The following is a 19,414-nucleotide window of genomic DNA, read 5'->3' on the forward strand; positions in this document are numbered from 1 at the left end:
ATAACTTGAAATAGAGGTAACATGACAAGGTCCACACACATTTGGATGAACCAAAGAGAAAGGATGGTCTGATCTCTTATTTATGCAAGGGGGAAAACTCACACGATGAAGTTTTCCAAATTGACAAGACTCATAGTCTAACCTAGAAAGAGAATGAAAACGTTTATCTACTAATTTTAGGTTTTTCAAAGAGGGATGCCCCTGCCAGCAGTGTATTTGATGGGGGATGGGAGTACTAGAATAAGCATTATAAGATATCTCCTCAAATAGATACAACCCCCTGACATATGGCCTCTGGCAAGCGTCTTCTTCGTCATATGATCTTGAAATAAACAATATCTAGGAAATAATGTCACAAAACAGTTTATTAGTGGAAGTAAATTTATGAACAGATTATAATAAGTTTAAAGGCAAATTAGGTATGTAAAGAACCGAGGATAAGGTTATGGAGGGAGTGAGTTGAATAATACCCATTCCTTTAACATTGGTATGGGAACTATCAGCAAGTGTAACCAAAGAAGATGATGGAACAAAAGAGGAAAATATACTTGTAGCCACAGTCAATGATCCAAGTGCAAGATGTGGTTAAAAGGCAAGCGGTAGCATTACTTGTTTGAACAAGGGTGGCAATGGCAGATTGTGGTTGGGTAGCCTGAAATTGAGGGAAACGAATATAATCTTCCTTGGTTATCTTTACAATCCTACCCTTAGGAAACTTTAGTGATTGTTGAGGCTGGTTCGGAGGTGGTGGCCACATTAGCAATGTGGGGGCTTCCCATGAAGCTTCCAACAATAAAGTTGAATATGTCTTGGTTGACCACAATGATGATAAGTCTTAACTTGTCTTGTATTGTCAGTAAAGTTGTGTGAACCCGAATTTTTTTCAGTATTATTTCGTCGTGTATTTTGTTCGCCAGGGGTTTGTCTTCTAGAAGTGCCACGGAAAACTGTTGCCAAAGTTGAATTTTTTGTAGAGTTATTGGTACTCTCCCTTGCAACTTAAAGAACTCTCAAAAAGGTGTCAGCTAAAGTGGGTACATGATCACTACCAAGAATTTGTGCTATAACTGCCTTAAACTCCTTTCTAAGGCCTCCCAAGAAACTCATCATAGCTAATTGTGCTCTTTGATTTTGCATAGTTTTGACATCAAAGGAGATAGGTAAATAGAGTTTAGTTTTTCATACATTCTTTTAAAATCTGCAAAATATTGAGTGGTATCTCTACCTTTCCTATCTACTCGATAAAATTCCTGGGACAATTCGTAGATTCTAGCTAGATTATTCTGACCAGAATGCAACACATTCAAATACTCCCATAATTCCTTCACAGTTGCAAGTGGGTAACCAAATCAACAATATTATTAGCCAAGGAATTAAACATCTGCCCAAGTATATGAGCATCAATAATTGCCTAAGTATCATCATCTTTAGTTGCAGTCTTAGTCAAATGATCTATTTGTCCCCATCTAGTAAGAACAATTCTAACTATAGCCCTCCACTGGTGAAAGTTTGATACACCCTCCAATTTCTTCTCAGTCAGCCGATAAGGGGATGGAAAAATAATTTTAGTCATGGTAATTTTACTTGAAGTTTCTCCCATATCCAAACACAATTAAGACCAAGACAAATTAGAATAATCTCAGAAATCAGATTAATCCCAGAAATCAGTATCAGATTAATCCCAGAAATCAGAATCAGATTAGTTCCAGAAATTAGAATCAGATAAATCCTAGAAAAGGAACCAGATTGAACCAGATTGAACCAGATTGAACCAGCAAACTAACTCTAAACCAGTCAAACCAAAGTGAACCAACCTTAAAACACTTTTCTTCTCCAAATTGTCTTCTCTATATCGTAGAGTCTTCACTAAAGCGCAAGAACTTCTCCACCAGAAAAGCAAGATATTCTGGCACAACTCCAGCAACCACCAAGGCAAACAGTAATCGAAGACTTCTCCCCCTGAAGAAAAACACACAAAAGGGGTACTAACCTCTATCTAAATCAGCCAGGAGTTGCCCCAGTTCACCAATGATCGATCTCCAGACCATACCTTCAACCAGAAATCGCATATAGTTGCACGTGAGACGTTGCTTCAGTTCTTTGATTGTAACTTCAACAAGAGTGCAGCGTAAGGTGTTGCCCCCCTCTAATTCTTTTTGAATATGACTCTCAAATCAGGTACAATCTCTTTCCTGTCTTTAGATTTCATTCTCCAGGTAATTTTAGGATTGAAGGAAAGGGAAGACCTACAGCTCTGATACCATGAAAGTTTGAGAAAGAATAAGGTGAAGAACGAAGGAGAGAAGAAGGTGAAGTGGTGATTTTTCTGCGGAGGGTCAGATAGAACTTATGAGCACCTCAAAATAACTTTACTACATATAGACTAATAGGGGATGATCTCCCAAGTTCAATTGGTCTTGAACACCTAACTGCGGCCTCCTTTTCCTTGAGCTAACTTTCCTTTCCCAAATTGCCCTTCCTAACACTTCCAAATACATATTCTTAGGAATTGCTCAAGACCTCTTAGGGAGTTAAATACAGCTTCACATGAATTGACAATAGACGTGTGATAGAAATGCCCCTAATACATAACTTCTAACACCTCTAACACACACATCTGGCACATTATGGGTTTAGCTCAATGAGAAAATCGTACTTCTTTAGAAAATTACCTGCATCAGTATTCAGTTGTATGTGTAGAGTAGATAGAAATAAGAGAGAGAGAGAGAGAGAATCGAGAGAGGGAGAAGACGAAAACCAGAGAAAGGCTAGGAGGTTTCAGTCATTGTGTATTCGTGTATGCCTCCTATAGCCAAAAGCTTGATTTATAGATTATTCTGGTGCTTACAACTGGCAAGGAAACCCAAAAACAATAAAATAAAATAAAAAGGAAAACTCTGCTTTATTCCAATAAGGAAAGTAGGTATCCTTAAGATCCTTTCTAATACTCTTTCTAACACTCCCCCTCAAACTGGAGCATAGAGTTCAAACATGCCCAGCTTGTTTAGTCAACTTCGGCAGCCCCTAAGGACTTCGTCAGTAAATCTGTCAACTGTTCTCCTCTATGAACATGTCTTGGAGGAATCAAACCTTATTGCTGCCTTTCACTAATGAAATGGCAGTCTAACTTCAATATGTTTATTATGTTCATGAAACACCAGATTAGTAACAATGTGAATAGTAGCTTGATTATCACACCACAATAGCATAAAAGAATCATCACCAAAGCCTAGCTCCTTTAACATGTGTTTGGTCCAGATCAACTCATAAGTGACCTATGCTATAGCTTTATACTTAAGACTCCATGCTTGACCTAGCCACAACAGTCTGTTTCTTACTCTTCCAAGATATAAGATTACTTCCTATCAAAGTGCAGTAGCCTATGGTTGACCTTCTATCAACTGGTTATCCAGCCCAATTTGAATCAGAAAACCCTTCAACTTGTTTATAACCATTATCTCTGTATAATAGTCCATGACTAGGAGCATTCTTAAGGTACCTCAATACATGGAGAATTGTATTCCATATATTGGGATGTCCTAGGGGTAGATAGAAATTGACTGGAAAAATGGAAAAGCAATATCTAGTCAAGTCATTGTGAGATAATTCAATTATCCAACTAGCATTCAATACTTTTCAGGATCATTGAGAACATCTCCATCTTCCGGCATAAGCTTCACATTAGGACCCATAGGAGTATCTAGAGGCTTAGAGCCAAGCAACCTAGTCTCTGTCAACAAATCAAGTACATAATTCCGTTGTAACAAGAAAATTCCTTTCTTAGACTGAGCAACTTCTACAACAACAACAACAGCAATAAGCCTTTTCCTAACTAAATGGGGTCGGCTACATGGATTCTTGCCTTCCAAACAATTCTGTTTGAGGCCGTGCTAGATACAAGGCCTAAGCTATGCATATCCTTTCTCACCACTTCTTTTAAGGTAATCTTAGGTCTACCCCTAGCTCTTTTAGTTCCTTCAATCTGGATTATATCAGTTCTCCATACAGAGGCATTTATAGGTCTCTGTTGAACGTGGCTGTGCCACCTCAGACGACTTTCTCGAAGCTTATCACTTATGGGAGCAACTCCCAGACCAACTCTAATATGACCATTCCTTATCTTATCCTTCTTAGTTTTTCCACTTATCCATCGAAGCAACTTTTATACCCGAAATATATTTTTAAAAAATATATTTTTATCTTTGAAGTCCTTGGTCTGAAATTGTTGTTGTCAACTTATTAATCCTGTGGAATGATTTCTTGTGATATTAATGTCATCAACATAAATGATGAAAAAAAAAGACTCCTCGTCCTAAAGCGGTGGTAAAATATTCAATGGTCACTGTCAGAGTCACAACAAGTAAGTTCAAAGTCTAAGATCACTAAAGTTAACCTACCAAACCATGCTTGAGGCAATTGTTTCAACCTATACAAAGACTTTTTAAGATGGCACACCATATCACTCTCCCCTTAAGCAACAAACACTGGAGGTTGCTCCATATAAACTTCCTTATGGAGATCAGCATTGAGGAAAACATTCTTAACATCAAGCTAAAAAAGAGGTCATTCACACATGGCAGCCAAAGAGATCAATATTCGAACTGATGTCATCTTGGCGACAGGAGAAAGGTCACCAAGTAGTCCACACTGTACACCTGAGCATGACCTTCTGCAACGAGTCTAGCTTTGAAATGAGCAAGACTCCCGTTAGGGTTAACTATGACAGCAAACACCCACCGACAGTTGATAGCTTTCTTTCCAGGAAGCAAAGGCACTAAATGCTAAATATGATTGTCATGTAAGGCGGGCAATTCTTCCATCATAGCTGGTGTCCATCCTATACTAGACAAGGCTTCAACAATAAACTTGGGGGCAAACACCCACTGACAGTTGATAGCTTTCTTGTCAGGAGGCAAAGGCACTAAATGCTAAATATGATTGTCATGTAAGGCGGGCAATTCTTCCATTATAGCTGGTGTCCATCCTGTTCTAGACAAGGCTTCAACAATAGACTTGGGGAGAGGGTAATTTCATTTGCAGAAAAAAAATTGGGGAATTGGGAGGATACATTAGCATAAGACACAAACTTAGAAACAGGATACTAAACACAATTCCATGTTCCCTTACGAAGGGCAATTAGAACATCAAGGTCAGACAAGAGGGGGGGGGAGACTTACCACCGGATTTGAAGAAGAATACATTAGTGAAGGAGGTGTTGGCGACGTTGCTGGTACACTATTGAGCCATCTTTTTGATCAGCGGGAATTCGTTGATGAACAATATCCTGCGACACAATAGTATAATTAACAGTGATTGGAACATCATCATCAAGGGTGGACAAAGAAACGTTAGTAGAATAAGGTTTGGGCTCAAAGAAAGTAACATCAGCAGAAACAAATACTTCCATAGATTAAATGAGTAACATTGGTACCCCTTCTAAGTATGAGAGTAACCAACAAACATACACTTTAGATCCCTGAGATCCAATTTAGATAAGCTAGGACAAAGATCATGAATAGAAGCAGTGACACCCAAAGACTTGTGGTGGGAAGGCAAATAGGGGAATAGATGGAAACAAAGTAGAATACAAAATTCTCCCTTTCAAGATAGAAGATGGCATATGATTAATGAGAAAACAGGAAGTCAAGACTCCATCAGCCCAAAAAGGTTTAGGCACCTTCATATCAAACAATAAAGAACTTGCTACTTCCATTAGGTGATGGTTCTTCCACTCTGTAAAACCATTTTGTTGTGGAGTGTAGGCAGCAAAGGATTAATGAAGGATGCCATTACAATTCATAAACGAAGTAAAAAGGTTTGAAAAGTACTCCTTCGCATTATCATTGCAAAGTATCTTAACCATAATGCCAAACTGAGTCTGAATTTCTGCAATAAAATTACAATATTTACCAAATAATTCACAGCTTGTTTACATTAAATAAATTCGAGTAACTCTTGAAAAATCATCAACAGAAGTAGTAAGATATCTAAAACCCAAAGTAGAAACTGTAGGACACGAATCCCAGACATCAGATTGAATCAAAGAAAAAGGATTTGTGACAGCCCTAGCAGCTATCGTTGGGTTCTAGGCTTGCTGGCGGTAATGGATGATGGCCCTATATAGATCGTTGGAATGGTGCGACACCTATAGGGCTATTGCATGGGCTAGGAAGGCTTGGTGGTGGAAGGCGAAGGCCTAGATGAGTCACAGAGGTGGTGTGACATTCCAGGATCTATCAGTGATGGTGGAGAAGGTGGTTGGTGGTGGTGTGTTGGGCTGCAATGGGAGAAAAAGAAGAAAACAAGGTGGCAAAAGGCTGGTTGAGGGTGGCAGAGGTCCTGGGATCTGGCGGAAGTGGCAGGGCTAGTCCTTGGCCACCGTAGGATGTGGAGGCGAAGGGTTTTGAGAGGTACGAGAATAGCGGAAGGGCAGAGAGAGAGGTCGAGATGTGGTGGTGCTAGAGAGAGGCAGAAGTTGTGGTGATGCTTAAACAAAATTTTTCTAGGGTTGATTAGAGATGGCCTTATACCACGTTGTAAGGTTTGAAGAAATCCTGACTTGTGTTAGAGAGACACAGCAGGTCATTTATTTGTTTTAGAAACTTACTAAAAAATAGAACAAATCTTCGAATTGTGAGAAGATTACAAAGAGAGTAATGAAAGAACCTAACAAGACAATTCTAACCCTAAAGAAATAATTAATACTACTGCTGCCACTAATATTGCTGCTGCCTTGCAACAAGTTGTCTTAGAACTTAATCTGAATGGGGATTTTCCAGCATTTCTCACCTATGAGTTGAGTAAAGAAAGGAGAGTTTTTAAGTTTACCAACTTATTTGTTATATGAATAATTCTGAGCTTATTGTCTTCTTCTTCTTTTTTTTTTTTCTTTTTTCCCCAAGGTTGTTGCAGACATTACGAAGGAAGGTACTCTTCTTCCTGAGTACTTCAAAGATGTGAGAAAAGTCATTAATGCTGCTTCTGTCATCATTGGCCCAAAGGAAGGGGACACTCCTGAGAGGGAAAAATACAGCCAAGTAAGCATTGAGTTCTATGATGTCCATTATTGTCATGGTTAAAAGAATTAGTCCTGAAGTAGTTTGGTACTAATCTTTAAATCCTTGGCTTCATTACTATCTATTTCCAATAGAAGTTTAGAACAACATTTTAGAAATCCACTATTTCTTTTTTCCACTATTGACATTATGATCTCCTGGAATGATGCAGGGAATCAAGTTTTTTGAACCTGAGGTGGTCAAATAATTGCATATGTTATGTGTCAGGAGTCAGATAATAAATTTTTTTATTTTGTTGCTTTTCATTTGCTCTTTATTTCTGTTGTACTTGTCAGACTTATTATACTGACTGCGAATCCGTGTTTGGCTTGTTGCAATTAGGTAAAAGGTGATTCACCAGAAATGGTAGAATATGTTGGGATGAAGAATTTAATTAGTGCTGTAAAGGCTAGTGTTGGACTTCGAAATGGAAAATTGCTATTTGGATTTGAAGGTTTGAAATTTGACTGTTGGAACTTGGAAGATGTCCAGATTCAGAGTATTGTTAGATTGACAAATTTTTTGAGATATAGAAGAGTTATCTCTTACAAAAGCATGCATTTAAGCTAAGAAACCTTGATGTTTGTGAAACTGTTGAACCTTATATATTAATATAGCATTTGTAGGTTGCTGTTATCATTCTTTTAAGAGGCATACATTGTCCAATTTGTTTTAGACACACAATCATGTGAGTAATACAGCCTCAATCTGATATGAGTGAGCCTTGCCTTGGGCAAAAATTGTTGAGACTCTGAGGCCTTTTAGGTATCAACTTTCTTTTTCATTTTTTCCTATTTAAAAGAAATCAATACAAAAATTCATTTTGGATGAAAAAATGAAAAACAGGTTGGTAATAAGTTTTGTCCAGAATTGGTCTTGGAATGGAAAAAAAATTTGGTAAATCAAAATGAAAAATTGTAACCCTAATCCTAGAAATCAATACCAAGTTAACCTCTTCTTCTTCCATCTCCAAATCGATAGATCTTGCAACCCTAGACCCTAGAAATCTCTGGCAAGTTGCGAGCTCAGTATTCATTCCCTCTACTATTTCTTCCACTTCGTTTTATTTTGGAATTTTTCTGGATGAGAATGGAGGAGAGAAGGCAGTAGCTTTCAGAGAAGATGAAGAAATGAGGACAAGATTCAACGGAAAGGGATCAGAAGAAGACAATTGATCTAAGTAATTTCTTCCACTAAGTTCTACTTCAGATTTTTTTCTTGGATTAGAAGGAACCAGAGAAGGCAGAGCGATAGTGAGAGGCCTGAAGAAACTTGTAGAAATCCCTGCAGATCTTAAGAAAGTTCAGGCAAGAGGAGCCACAAGTACAGATGCAGAGTTGCAAGAACAGATCTTGAGGTTTTCGGAATGAAACAAAATAGAAAAGATAGGGTTTTCATAAAAAGAATGTACTTTTGCTATTATACCCTCCATTTGAATTGGGCTTTCAAGCGATCTTGTGCAAAATCTTTCCAAAAAGAGTTTTTGGTCCATAGTCCATACTCCATAATAGACTAAAAGAATTTTATGGATTATGGAGTTTTTTCTATTCTTTAAATGAAAATCAAATTCATAACAGATACCAAAGACACAAAAGAAAGAAAAATCATGGAAAAATGAGAATGAAAATTGATACCACAAAGGCCCTTGGTTGAGTCACTGAAGAAATTGCATCAATTTGAACTCGAAGTCTGGGATAATGCACCTGAAATAATCCATTATACTGTATTGGTAGTTTGATACTGGGGGTTATAATGAAGTCTTTGGAACAGCATGCAACTTGGATTTGGTATGACTTAGCCATAGATTATTATCTGGTCAGTTTTTTCTTCTATTCTTGCTGCAAAAATCTTTCCCAATAACTATTCTCTCCTCTATGGATCACTACACTGATTTTTTTGCAGATAAGTTGTCTAGGGAACTTCCTTGGGGAGCATTAGATGATGTGGTCATGGGAGGAGTTAGTAAAAGTACATTCCAGATTGATCCAACTGGTGGAGAAAATGGTGGACCTACTGGTCTTTTCAGGGGTCTATGCACATGAACTTATCCTGTTTGTCCATAATATTTTTCTACAAATATGTAGATAGATTTCTACAATTCTGCCTCTGAATTCCTTTTTCTTCTTCAGGTATCGTTTCAACTGCTAACAATGGGGGTTTCACCAGTATCAGAACAAGGGTAAGCTTATTGTTTTTTTTTTGGGGGAAACATTTCCATAGCCTGATAGTTTTTTCATTTTCTGATTCTTGCTTTTGTATATGAAATATTGAAATCTTTTATGTTTGATCTCTTCTTCATGTTAATTTATTTTACCATGATAGGTGATAGGAGATCTATTTATCCACAACAGTTGGTTTTTTTTTTTTTAATAATTTCATTGACTGGATACCTGCAATCACAAAGAGAAGGAGAGAGTGCAGATCAATTTAACAGCTCACTCCCACCTCTGATTTTATTTTTGACATAGAAAGAGAAGTAAAAGTTGTAACAAACAAAAAGCTAGGACTCCAATCTCAAACACCTAGTAGGAATCCTAGAGTGGTGGAAATAATTGAAAAAAAGAAGGAAAGCTAGCACTAACTAGGGTAAAAGAAAATAATAAGTAAATCAGGAACAGAATTAGTATGCAGCCGAGGTATGGACTCCACCTATGGTGGGGAACTTGTTCTCTTCTTAAGAACTTCATCTCAAGCTGGAGCGTCCTGATCAGTCGTGCGGAGCTTGTTACTAGCTTGTGTAAAAGAAGATCCAAAGATGGGGTAAAATACATCAGCAGTTGATTTCCAGTAGATACAAATGGAGTAACAATCTGCTTACTCAGGATGGGGTTCCAAACAATGTGACGGTCGATTTCATTGGCCTTAAGCTAAAGCATACTGGTTGCTCGTGCCTCACTTTGGTTCAAACTTGTAAGAAAGCAGGTCCATACAAGGTGATGCAGATCCACCACTCTCTCTCTGTCTCTCTGATGTGAACCAGAATTTAGGGTTTAGTTGATTACAATAATGCCCTAGATCCAAGCTCACTCCAGGATCCTTTCCCCTGAGAATCGGCAGTCTTCTAGGGCTGTAATCACCTTCGGTCAAGGGTTTCTATGAGAAGTATATAGGTGCTGGGTTAGGTTACGGTTAGGATAGGTTTATGCCATGCTTAGGGATCTAGATTTTTAGGTTACAATCATTAAACCTTGCTGTAATTGTAATTTCAGATCTGTATTTGAAGTTATGGTATAGGGAAGTTAGGGTTTAATGAATTCAAGGGTTAAGATTTCCTATTAATGAAGTTAAGTAGCATAAATTTAGGGTTTAGGAGTGGGAACGCGTGGAATTTTGGATCGAATGTAGGGGGTTGGATTTAGGGCTTGATGCTAAAAGGAGAAAGATTTAGGTCTGGGGTATAAGGTCCTAAAGGGTTTAAGTTTAAACTAGTTGCTGTGCTTCTGAATTTTAATTCTCTGGAATTTCCAGAAGTGCAGCAAGTATTAGTAGAAACTAAGAATGAAGGGGGAGGCTTCCTAAGGCTGCTGCAGGGGTTAGGATGGGGCTGGGATTGACCGCGATGGGGCAAAGGGGCTGGGATTCTAGAAACTAAGGTTCATTGTTTAAAGGGGTGGGGGAGTCTTGCAGGTGAGGGAAAAGATGGTGAATGGGTTGGGATAGGGGATTTTTTTTTTTTTGGGGGGGGGGGGGGGGTTGCATTTGTAGTTGGAATGAATTAGGGCTACTGCACTTTGAGAAGATTGCAGGAATTGAAAAAACTTCAGAAAACTCTCATTCAAGGCTTCCGCAAGTCCCCTCCATGGGAATCCATGACTCTCTCACTTGCTCCTCAATCTCAGCTTTATTTTATTAATCATAAACTAATGTAACCCAGGGTATGGGTTAGATCTCCAGGATATTCTTAGATAAGAACCAGCACAAAACTGGGGTTTCTGGGTAGTTCGGCTAGGGTATTAAAGGGACTGAGCTTGCTGCCTTTGAAGGTGCAGACCTACAACAACAATAAGCCTTGTCCCAACTAAATGGGGTCGGCTACATGGATTCTTGCCCTCCAATCAGTTCTGTTCGAGGCCATGCTTGATACAAGGCCTAAGCTATACATATCCTTTCTCACCACTTCTCCTAAGGTTATCTTAGGTCTACCCCTAGCTCTTCTAGTTCCTTCAATATGGATTATATCATTTCTCCGTACAAGAGCATTTATAGGTCTCCGTTGAATGTGGCCGTGCCACCTCAAACGACTTTCTCTAAGCTTATCACTTATGGGAGACACTCCCAGACCAACTCTAATATGATCCTTTCTTATCTTATCCATCCTAGTTTTGCCACTCATCCATCTTAGCATCCTCATTTCTGCTACACTGAGTTTATCTAAATGATTCTTTTTAACAGCCCAACACTTTGCACTGTACATCATAGCTGGTCGAACAACGGTCTTATAAAATTTTCCTTTAAGCTTTAATGGAATATGCCGATCACATAAGACCCCGGACGCACCTCTCCACTTCATCCACCCTATTTTAATTCTTTGGGAAACCTCATCTTCTAAATCACCTCTTTTACTTATGATTGAACCTAGGTACCTAAAACAATCACTCTGAGGAATCTCTTTATTGCTCATCAGCTGCCCGATCATGACTAAAGTTACAAACTAAATATTCTATCTTCGATCTACTAAGTTTAAAGCCTTTTGATTCCAAAGTTAATCTCCATGATTCTAATATATCTGATCGATGAGGGGTTCTGTACAGCAATAGAATTAGCGTTCAGATCTCAGAAGGGCTATTATAGTTGGATTTAATAGGGATCCAACTACCCCACAATTTGGACTTAAGTTAACAATTACTTAAATAAGGACTCAGCTAATTTCAGAAAAACCCAACTCTTAGAGATAAGAGCCTAACTTCCAAATAGAGACAAACTCTACAATATAAGATCTCCTTTGGATAAGGAATCTTATCTTATCCACAACTTACTAACTCAACACAACTTAAAATAGACTATGACTCTCAAACTACTAACTCAAACAAAAACCCAAAGGTAGATCCATGACTCTTGGATTGAGGGGATTTTGTCAAGACCCATTGAGCCCTAAAAAGGGGCTTGGAAAATGATCAAAATACCCCTACGTTAATTTAGCCATCTTTAGGAAGCTTCTTTGGGTTTGGATTTTTGGGGCCCTTTTTTTTTTTTTTGGGGAGAGAGAGAGAGAGAGAGAGAGAGAGAGAGAGAGAGAGAGAGAGAGAGAGAGAGAGAGAGAGAGAGAGAGAGAAGGGGGTCAACTCAGGTTACATCATAAACTGCCTTGTTACAACCTAGAGAGGCATATTTAAAAAATAGCCTACATAAAGGAATTCACAATAGGACTCAACTAGAGAAATAAAACAAACTAGGACTCTTAACTTGTAATTTTAATCAATCTAAAACTTCGAAGATTTGAACTCACACAAGGAACCTTTATAACTTATGCTAGAGTGTTCCAATTTGAAAGATGTAGATTTCTTTCATGGAGTAGGACTATAGGACTGTAGGACAACCTTAGTGGACTCCTTCACAAACTAGGAAACCAACTCTAATCAGGACTATTAAATAACTTGCAAAATAAGGACTCAATTTAAAAAAAGAGAGTAGATCTATGGCTCCACTAACGTGATGGACCCAATGATGCCCTAACATGGACTAATGAAAATTACAAACATGATCAAAATAGCCCTAATGGAATTAGGGGCCATAGGGTTTGGGGAGAGAGTAATTGAAAGCTGTTTGAGACACTTAACTACAATTGTGGAGAACCAGTTTGGGTTTATGCCGGGAAGATCCACAACAGAGGTTATTTACCTAATTAGGAGATTTAGGGAAATGTATAGAGAATGTAGGAAAGATCTTCATATGGTATTTATTGACCTAGAAAAAGCTTATGATAGAGTTCCTAGAGTGTTAATTTGGCAAGTACTAGAGAAAAAAGTGTTGCAAGTAAATATGTAGACATAATTAAGGATATGTATGATGGTTCGGTGACAATTGTAAGAACAGTGGGGGGACAAAGTAATGAATTCCCAATTACAGTTGGGCTACATCAAGGATACTTTAAGTCCATATCTATTTTGGACTTGTAATGGATGAATTAACCAAAGACATTCATGATGAGGTCCCTTGGTGTATGCTTTTTGCTAATGATATTGTATTGATAGATGAGACTCAAGTGGGGATCAATATCAAATTAGAATCATAGAGAGCAACTTTGGATTCAAGAGGCTTTAAACTAAGTAGAACAAAGACATAATATCTAATTTGTAACTTTAGTTATGATCGAGTAGACGATGAGGTGGTGATACTTGACGATAAGGAGATTCCTCAGAGTGATTGTTTTAGGTACCTAGGTTCAATCATAAATAAAATAGGTGATATAGAGGATAATGTTTCTCGAAGAATTATAGGGTACAAAGTGGAGAGGTGCGTCCGGGGTCTTGTGTGATCGGCGTATTCTATTAAAGCTTAAAGGAAAATTTTATAGGACCGTTGTTCGGCCAACTATGATTTATGGTGCAGAGTGTTAGGCTGTGAAAAAGAATCATATAGATAAACTAATGTAGCAAAAATGAGGATGCTAAGATGGATGAGTGGCAAAACTAGGAATGATAAGATAATGAATGATCATATTAGAGTTGGTTTGGGAGTTGCTCCCATAAGTGATAAGCTTCGAGAAAGTCGTTTGAGGTGGCATGGCCACGCTCAACGGATATTTATAAATGCTCCTGTATGGAGAAGTGATATAATCCAGATTGAAGGGACTAAAAGAGCTAGGAATAGACCTAAGATAACCCTTAGAGAAGTTATGAGAAAGGATATGCATAGCTTAGGCATTGTATCTAGCATGGCCTCAAACATAACTGGTTCAAAGGCAAGAATCCATATAGCCAACCCCATTTAGTTCGGACAAGGCTTATTGTTGTTGTTGTTGTTGTTGTAGGGTTTGGGGAAGCAACCTTAGGCCCTGTGCTGCCCTTTGAAATGGTTTACATCACTCTCTCTCTCCCTCTCTCTGTATGTGGTGTATAAAAGCATGAACTCAAGGGACATTGCTATACCCTTATTTGTTCAATCAATTAGATATAGTAAAAATGATGCAATGATGCCCACAGTTGTAATTTTCATTGTTAGATCAATAATAATTGTTTCCATTCCTATTCCCAAAACCAAAATGTCATTATTGACTCTTTTATTGGAAAGAGGCAATAAATGTTGCCGAAAATTCTTTTTTGTTTCCATACCCAATCGTATTTGATAATTCCTTATTGATAGGTCTTGTACCAGTCTTTTTATTTGGTAGATTTATTAATAAAGAAAGATATTTTTGAAGGCATGATTTACAAGTATATCAATGAAGATTGATGACCCTAACATGATGGCTTGTACCAGTCTTTCGATTCTATGTTATTTAGTAAATTTCATTTCACCCAAAAAAATATTCCATTAGAAAAATAACAAATAATACATCCATAACCGAAATCATAGAATTTCCTTATTTATTTGTTCCCTAGTTTCTTTAAAGAATCTTTAATATTCAAATTCCTTATCAAATATTTTTCGTGGCACGATTTTCAAGTAAGGTTATTCAATTCCTTACTTATTTTTCTAGTGCCTATCTTGGAAAACTCCGGTTTTGGATGTTTCTTTCAGAGTGGTGGGAATTTGATTAAAAAATTATTGTAGAAATTCCACCAAGTCTTCAATAATGATTGAGATCCAAATAAGGTTAAGAAAGCTCTTCCTCTTCTTCACCACAGAAGGCAAATACCTAGTGCCAGAATACTTAATGTCTTTCTGGAGACACCAAATGATTGCTTGCTTTTGAAGTTTTTCCTCATCATCATCATAGGCTTCAAGGCTTTCCAACCCTCTATATAGACTTACAGCTACATGCATCTCTTGTAGCCCTCTCTTTTCCTTATACAATGGCCCCCCATTAAAGAAAAACAAAGAAATTTTAAATTCAATGGGTTCTCTGCAAGAAAAGTTTATAAACCAAAACTTTCCTCTTGGGTCTCGATCTTAAAGCATTTATACAGTGTGGCCTAAGTTGTCAAAACCTCACAAGCAACAAAATCCACGACCCTAAGCACAAATCCTCAAGCTCCAAATTGTTATCTAGTGCCAAGGTGATCGCAGAACTGGAAACGCTGGTCTCCACCATGAAAACACAAGATTGACAAAGTGAAGGTTGCTGGCTCTGTTGCCAATCAATTTTACACGCATAAGTCACTTTTCAATTTAACTCTTGTCTCCCTCTTTAATGGCTTCTCCTCTCTCTATTCTCTCAACTCACTTCTCTCACTCTGTACTCTCCACTTCACTTCCATGCATAAGGTAACGATTTTACCCTAAGACTCTTTCTCTCCTCTCTTTAATTCACTTCCCATATTTTCTCTCTCTCTCTCTCTCTCTCTGATTTTCCTCTTAACACCTCACGTATGCGATCTTTTGCAAAAATCCACCACGTAGGTGGGAGGGAGAGGGAGGTGTCACTACCTCTCTCTTCTCATTCTTACGTATAGTATAATATATATATATATATATATATATATATATATATATATATATATATATATATATATATATATATATATATATATATATTTATAACTGAATAGTGGGCTTCTTTATGGGCTTGTGGGCCCGCTCTGTTATCTTATGCAGGGCCCATTCTGAGGTACGAATATTAATACCTCTGGGTTCAGAAAGTTATGCTGATCATCCCTTGCTCTCAGTTCAGTCTAATTCCACCATTGTGGGACCCACAAGTGATGTTGGACCTCGAACAAGATATCAACTAAAATCTAGTCTCATTTAAGCTATTTTTTAACTACACTCGAACTATTTGGTCAAACCATCAAACCAAACCTTTTGACACATGATCCACCACCATGATCCTTTAATAATCTTAAAGATTGAAACATTCCCACACAATAATAAAATAATAATATAAAAAGATGCGGGGCATCACAAATTAAGGGTAATTCGTTATTGTTGGGTTTGGGGAATTGTGAGTTCTGATTGATGAAGGAAAACCAAAAAGAAAACATAGAAAATGGGATTGGCTAGATGGATTCTTTCCTTCCAATCCGCTCTATTTGAGGACATACTAGAAATATTGAATTGTATTCTACTTCATAAATGAGTCAAATATATTAGTTTGAGGATCTCTTCAATTAACATAAATACTATATATGTACAAAGTCACTAGATATTATCTATTAGTGCGAGGATCTCTTCAATTAACATAAATACTATATATGTACAAAGTCACTAGATATTATCTATAGTCTACACAATAGGGTTTAGTGTGTATATTAATATACATATAACCAATGTCAAATAGTACTTCACTACACTAAATTGTACCATGTTGTCAAATAGCACTTCACTATACTAAATTGTACCATGTTTCTCTTCAACAAACCCCAAAAAACCCTATATAAGAAATCATACAGTATATGTCACATTAAAAAAATATATAAAACACTCCAAATTATAAATTTATGTCCGGAGATACAAAACAGGTGCATTTGCAGGTGGATTTTTACTAGTATATGTGCGAGCGAGAGAGAGAGTATGAAAATCCTCACACTTAGTTTATTGAGTCTTTTAGTTAAGTTAATTGAATTAGTGATTCAAATCTTGTTCAATTTTAAGTTTACTATACTGGTCCAAGTTAAAAGTAGATAAAAAACACAAACAGAAAAAGGAGAAAATAAATTAAAAAAACTTTTAAGTCTTTTTATATAATTTAGTTAGCATTTAATAGTATCAGCTTGAAGGCCCTATGCCCGAGAGGGCTTATATTATGTTTTGAGTCTATTTTTATTTATCAACTAAGCTTGAAGTCAGTAGTTTACCCACTGAAGAGGCAAGAGACGCAAATTAAGAAGATTGAATAGCCCCAGGTTGTGTGGAAATGCCTGGGGGCAGTGCATCAGAAACCAACAAGGTCGAAACCGGCCTCTAAACCGAGATGGTGTCAAAATTTCGACTATTTTGGTTGAAACTTGGGAATTTTGCCAGGCGGTCTCGATGGTTAGTTGGGGGGGGGGGAGGGAGTTTATATACTTTTTTAATATGGTGTATTGCATTCTGTAGATTAGAGAGACATCAAAGAGAAATAGAATCGTGAGAGGGAGAAGATGAAAACCAAAGAAAGGCTAGGAGGCCTCACTCATCGTATGAGCCTCCTACAACCAAAAGCTTTATTTAGGCTATTCTAGTGCTTACAACCAGCTAGGAAATCAAAAAATAATAAAAGAAACTTTGGTTTACACCAATAAGGAAATTAGGTGTTGTGTCTAGACCTTCTTGGAGCTACCCGAGTAGTTGGATTACCTCTTAGGAGCTTCTTCAATGTTACCTGAGTAGGAGCATGCTTGCACTCACAATGAATGTTAGAGTGACCTGACCTAGTGAAGGTTGGGGAACCGCCTACGACAATCAAGTTAGTCTAGGCACAACAGTTGAAGGCTCTATGAGGGGTTCTCAGAGCATCAGCAATAGTAGTAGATATTCTTCGTACCTCGCGAGTCTCTTGACTTGAGTTTATATAGAGGTTACCCCTAGGCAGTTTCTCTGTAGATTTCACCCACTTAGTGAGAAGTGGCGTGGGTTTCCTTAGGAAGCACATTCCCATTTCCTTGGTGGTTCCCTTAATGGACTCTAATGGAGTTGTTGCTCCGAAAGTCACTCCTTCATGCTTTGCTAAGGGTGTATAGGGCGGTTACTTCCATAACTGGCCCCTTTGACTTAAGTCTTTCTTTGAAGACTTCTTTGGATGTGGTTCTTCAGATTTGGAGTACTTGCCCACAACCAGGGTCCGTCCCGATGGGGGGTTCTTCACATTAATCCTGATAGGGATCCTTCATGCTTACCATGTTAAGGGTTCTTCGTACCTTCCCCGAGTCGGGGTTCTTTATACCTTCCCCAAGGGGGAGGCTCTTCACTTGTTCCCCAATAAGTACATAGGCTAACTTGACTATGGGGTACTCTGGCTGGTTATCCACCACTACAGTAGGGATCCTCGAGATCTTTTCTAATGCTCTTTCTAACTCTCCCCCCAAGCTGGAGCATAGAGATCAAACATGTCCAGCTTGTTACATATGTAGTCAACTCTGGCAGCCAAGGGCGTTGTTAGTAAATCTGCCAATTGTTCTCCTGTACGAACTTGTCTTGGAGAAATCAAATGTTGTAGCTTTTCACAAATGATGTGGCAGTCAACTTCAATATGTTTTGGACGTTCATGAAACACCGGATTAGTAGCAATGTGAATGGTAGCCTGATTATGACACCACATTATCATAGAAGAATCATCATTAACGCCTAGCTCTTTCAACATGTGTTTGGTCCAGATCAACTCACAACTGACCTGTTCCATGGATTTTAACTCAGACTTCGTGCTTGACTTGGCCACAATAATTTGTTTCTTACTCTTCCAAGATACAAGATTACCACCAATCAGAGTATAGTAGCGCCTGTGGTTGACCTTTTGTCAACCAGTTATCCAGTCCAATCTGCATAAAAATCTCAGCTCTTTTATGACCATTATCTCTGTATAGTAGTCCATGACTAGAAGCCTTCTTAAGGTACCTCAATATTTAGAGAACGGAATTCCATTGAGATGTCTGAGAGGCAGACAGAAGCAGACAGAAGCAGACAGAAATTGACTCACAAAATTGACTGGAAAGGCAATATTAAGTCGAGTCGCAGTGAGATAATTCAATTTTCCAACTAGTCTGCTATACTTTTCTGGATCATGGAGAGCATCTACATCTTCTGGCATAAGATGATGACTCCATGTAGAGTTTCAAACAGCTGCACATCTAGAGATCATATGTTAGATGATGACTCCAAGTGCAGATCAGCAGCAAGACAGATCAGAATTAGAAGGTTTAATCCTTCATCTCCATGATTGTCTGATCAGCAGGCAGTAGGTAGATAAGGCAGCACCAGTACACTATGAAGGACTATCGAAACTGCAACGGAAAAATAGCAACCAGGCCTTAGATTAATGCTCTGAAACCATGTAACAGAACCTGCAGTTTGAGAAGCCAGAGCGGAGATGATGAAGAGAACAAGTGGTGGAGGAGAAGAAGAGGTGGAGAAGAAGGAGAACGGAAGATTGAACCAGCTTGGGAAGAAGCTCCCTGCGTCGGATTCGACTTCTAGAATCATAGGCCCTTTATTTATGTAAAAAGATTACATAAATCTGGACAGAATATACTGTCCACTTTCCAAAAAATAGAAAGACTGACAAAAACAGTTCATATCAAATCAGGTCAAAGTCTAAGATCCCTAAACTAATTATACATAAAATA

At 38.0% G+C, this 19,414-nt stretch overlaps 1 protein-coding gene across 2 annotated transcripts in view; it reads left to right on the top strand.

The window, feature by feature from the left end:
* Window positions 1-19,414, top strand: part of LOC149005181 (NAD(P)-binding Rossmann-fold superfamily protein) — a 48,842-nt gene that overhangs the window by 18,394 nt on the left and 11,034 nt on the right. For both annotated transcript variants that reach the window (XM_089167956.1, XM_089167955.1), the window contains exons 5-9: window positions 6,903-7,037; window positions 7,228-7,251; window positions 7,398-7,509; window positions 8,958-9,083; window positions 9,185-9,234. In XM_089167956.1, coding sequence (XP_089024082.1) covers window positions 6,903-7,037; window positions 7,228-7,251; window positions 7,398-7,509; window positions 8,958-9,083; window positions 9,185-9,234 — 447 coding nt within the window. The remainder of the gene's footprint in view (window positions 1-6,902; window positions 7,038-7,227; window positions 7,252-7,397; window positions 7,510-8,957; window positions 9,084-9,184; window positions 9,235-19,414) is intronic.

Source organism: Hakea prostrata, chromosome 9 (assembly GCF_041222555.1).
Source record: "Hakea prostrata isolate BN-2017 chromosome 9, UWA_Hpros_2, whole genome shotgun sequence".
In the NCBI taxonomy this organism is placed as follows: domain Eukaryota; kingdom Viridiplantae; phylum Streptophyta; class Magnoliopsida; order Proteales; family Proteaceae; genus Hakea; species Hakea prostrata.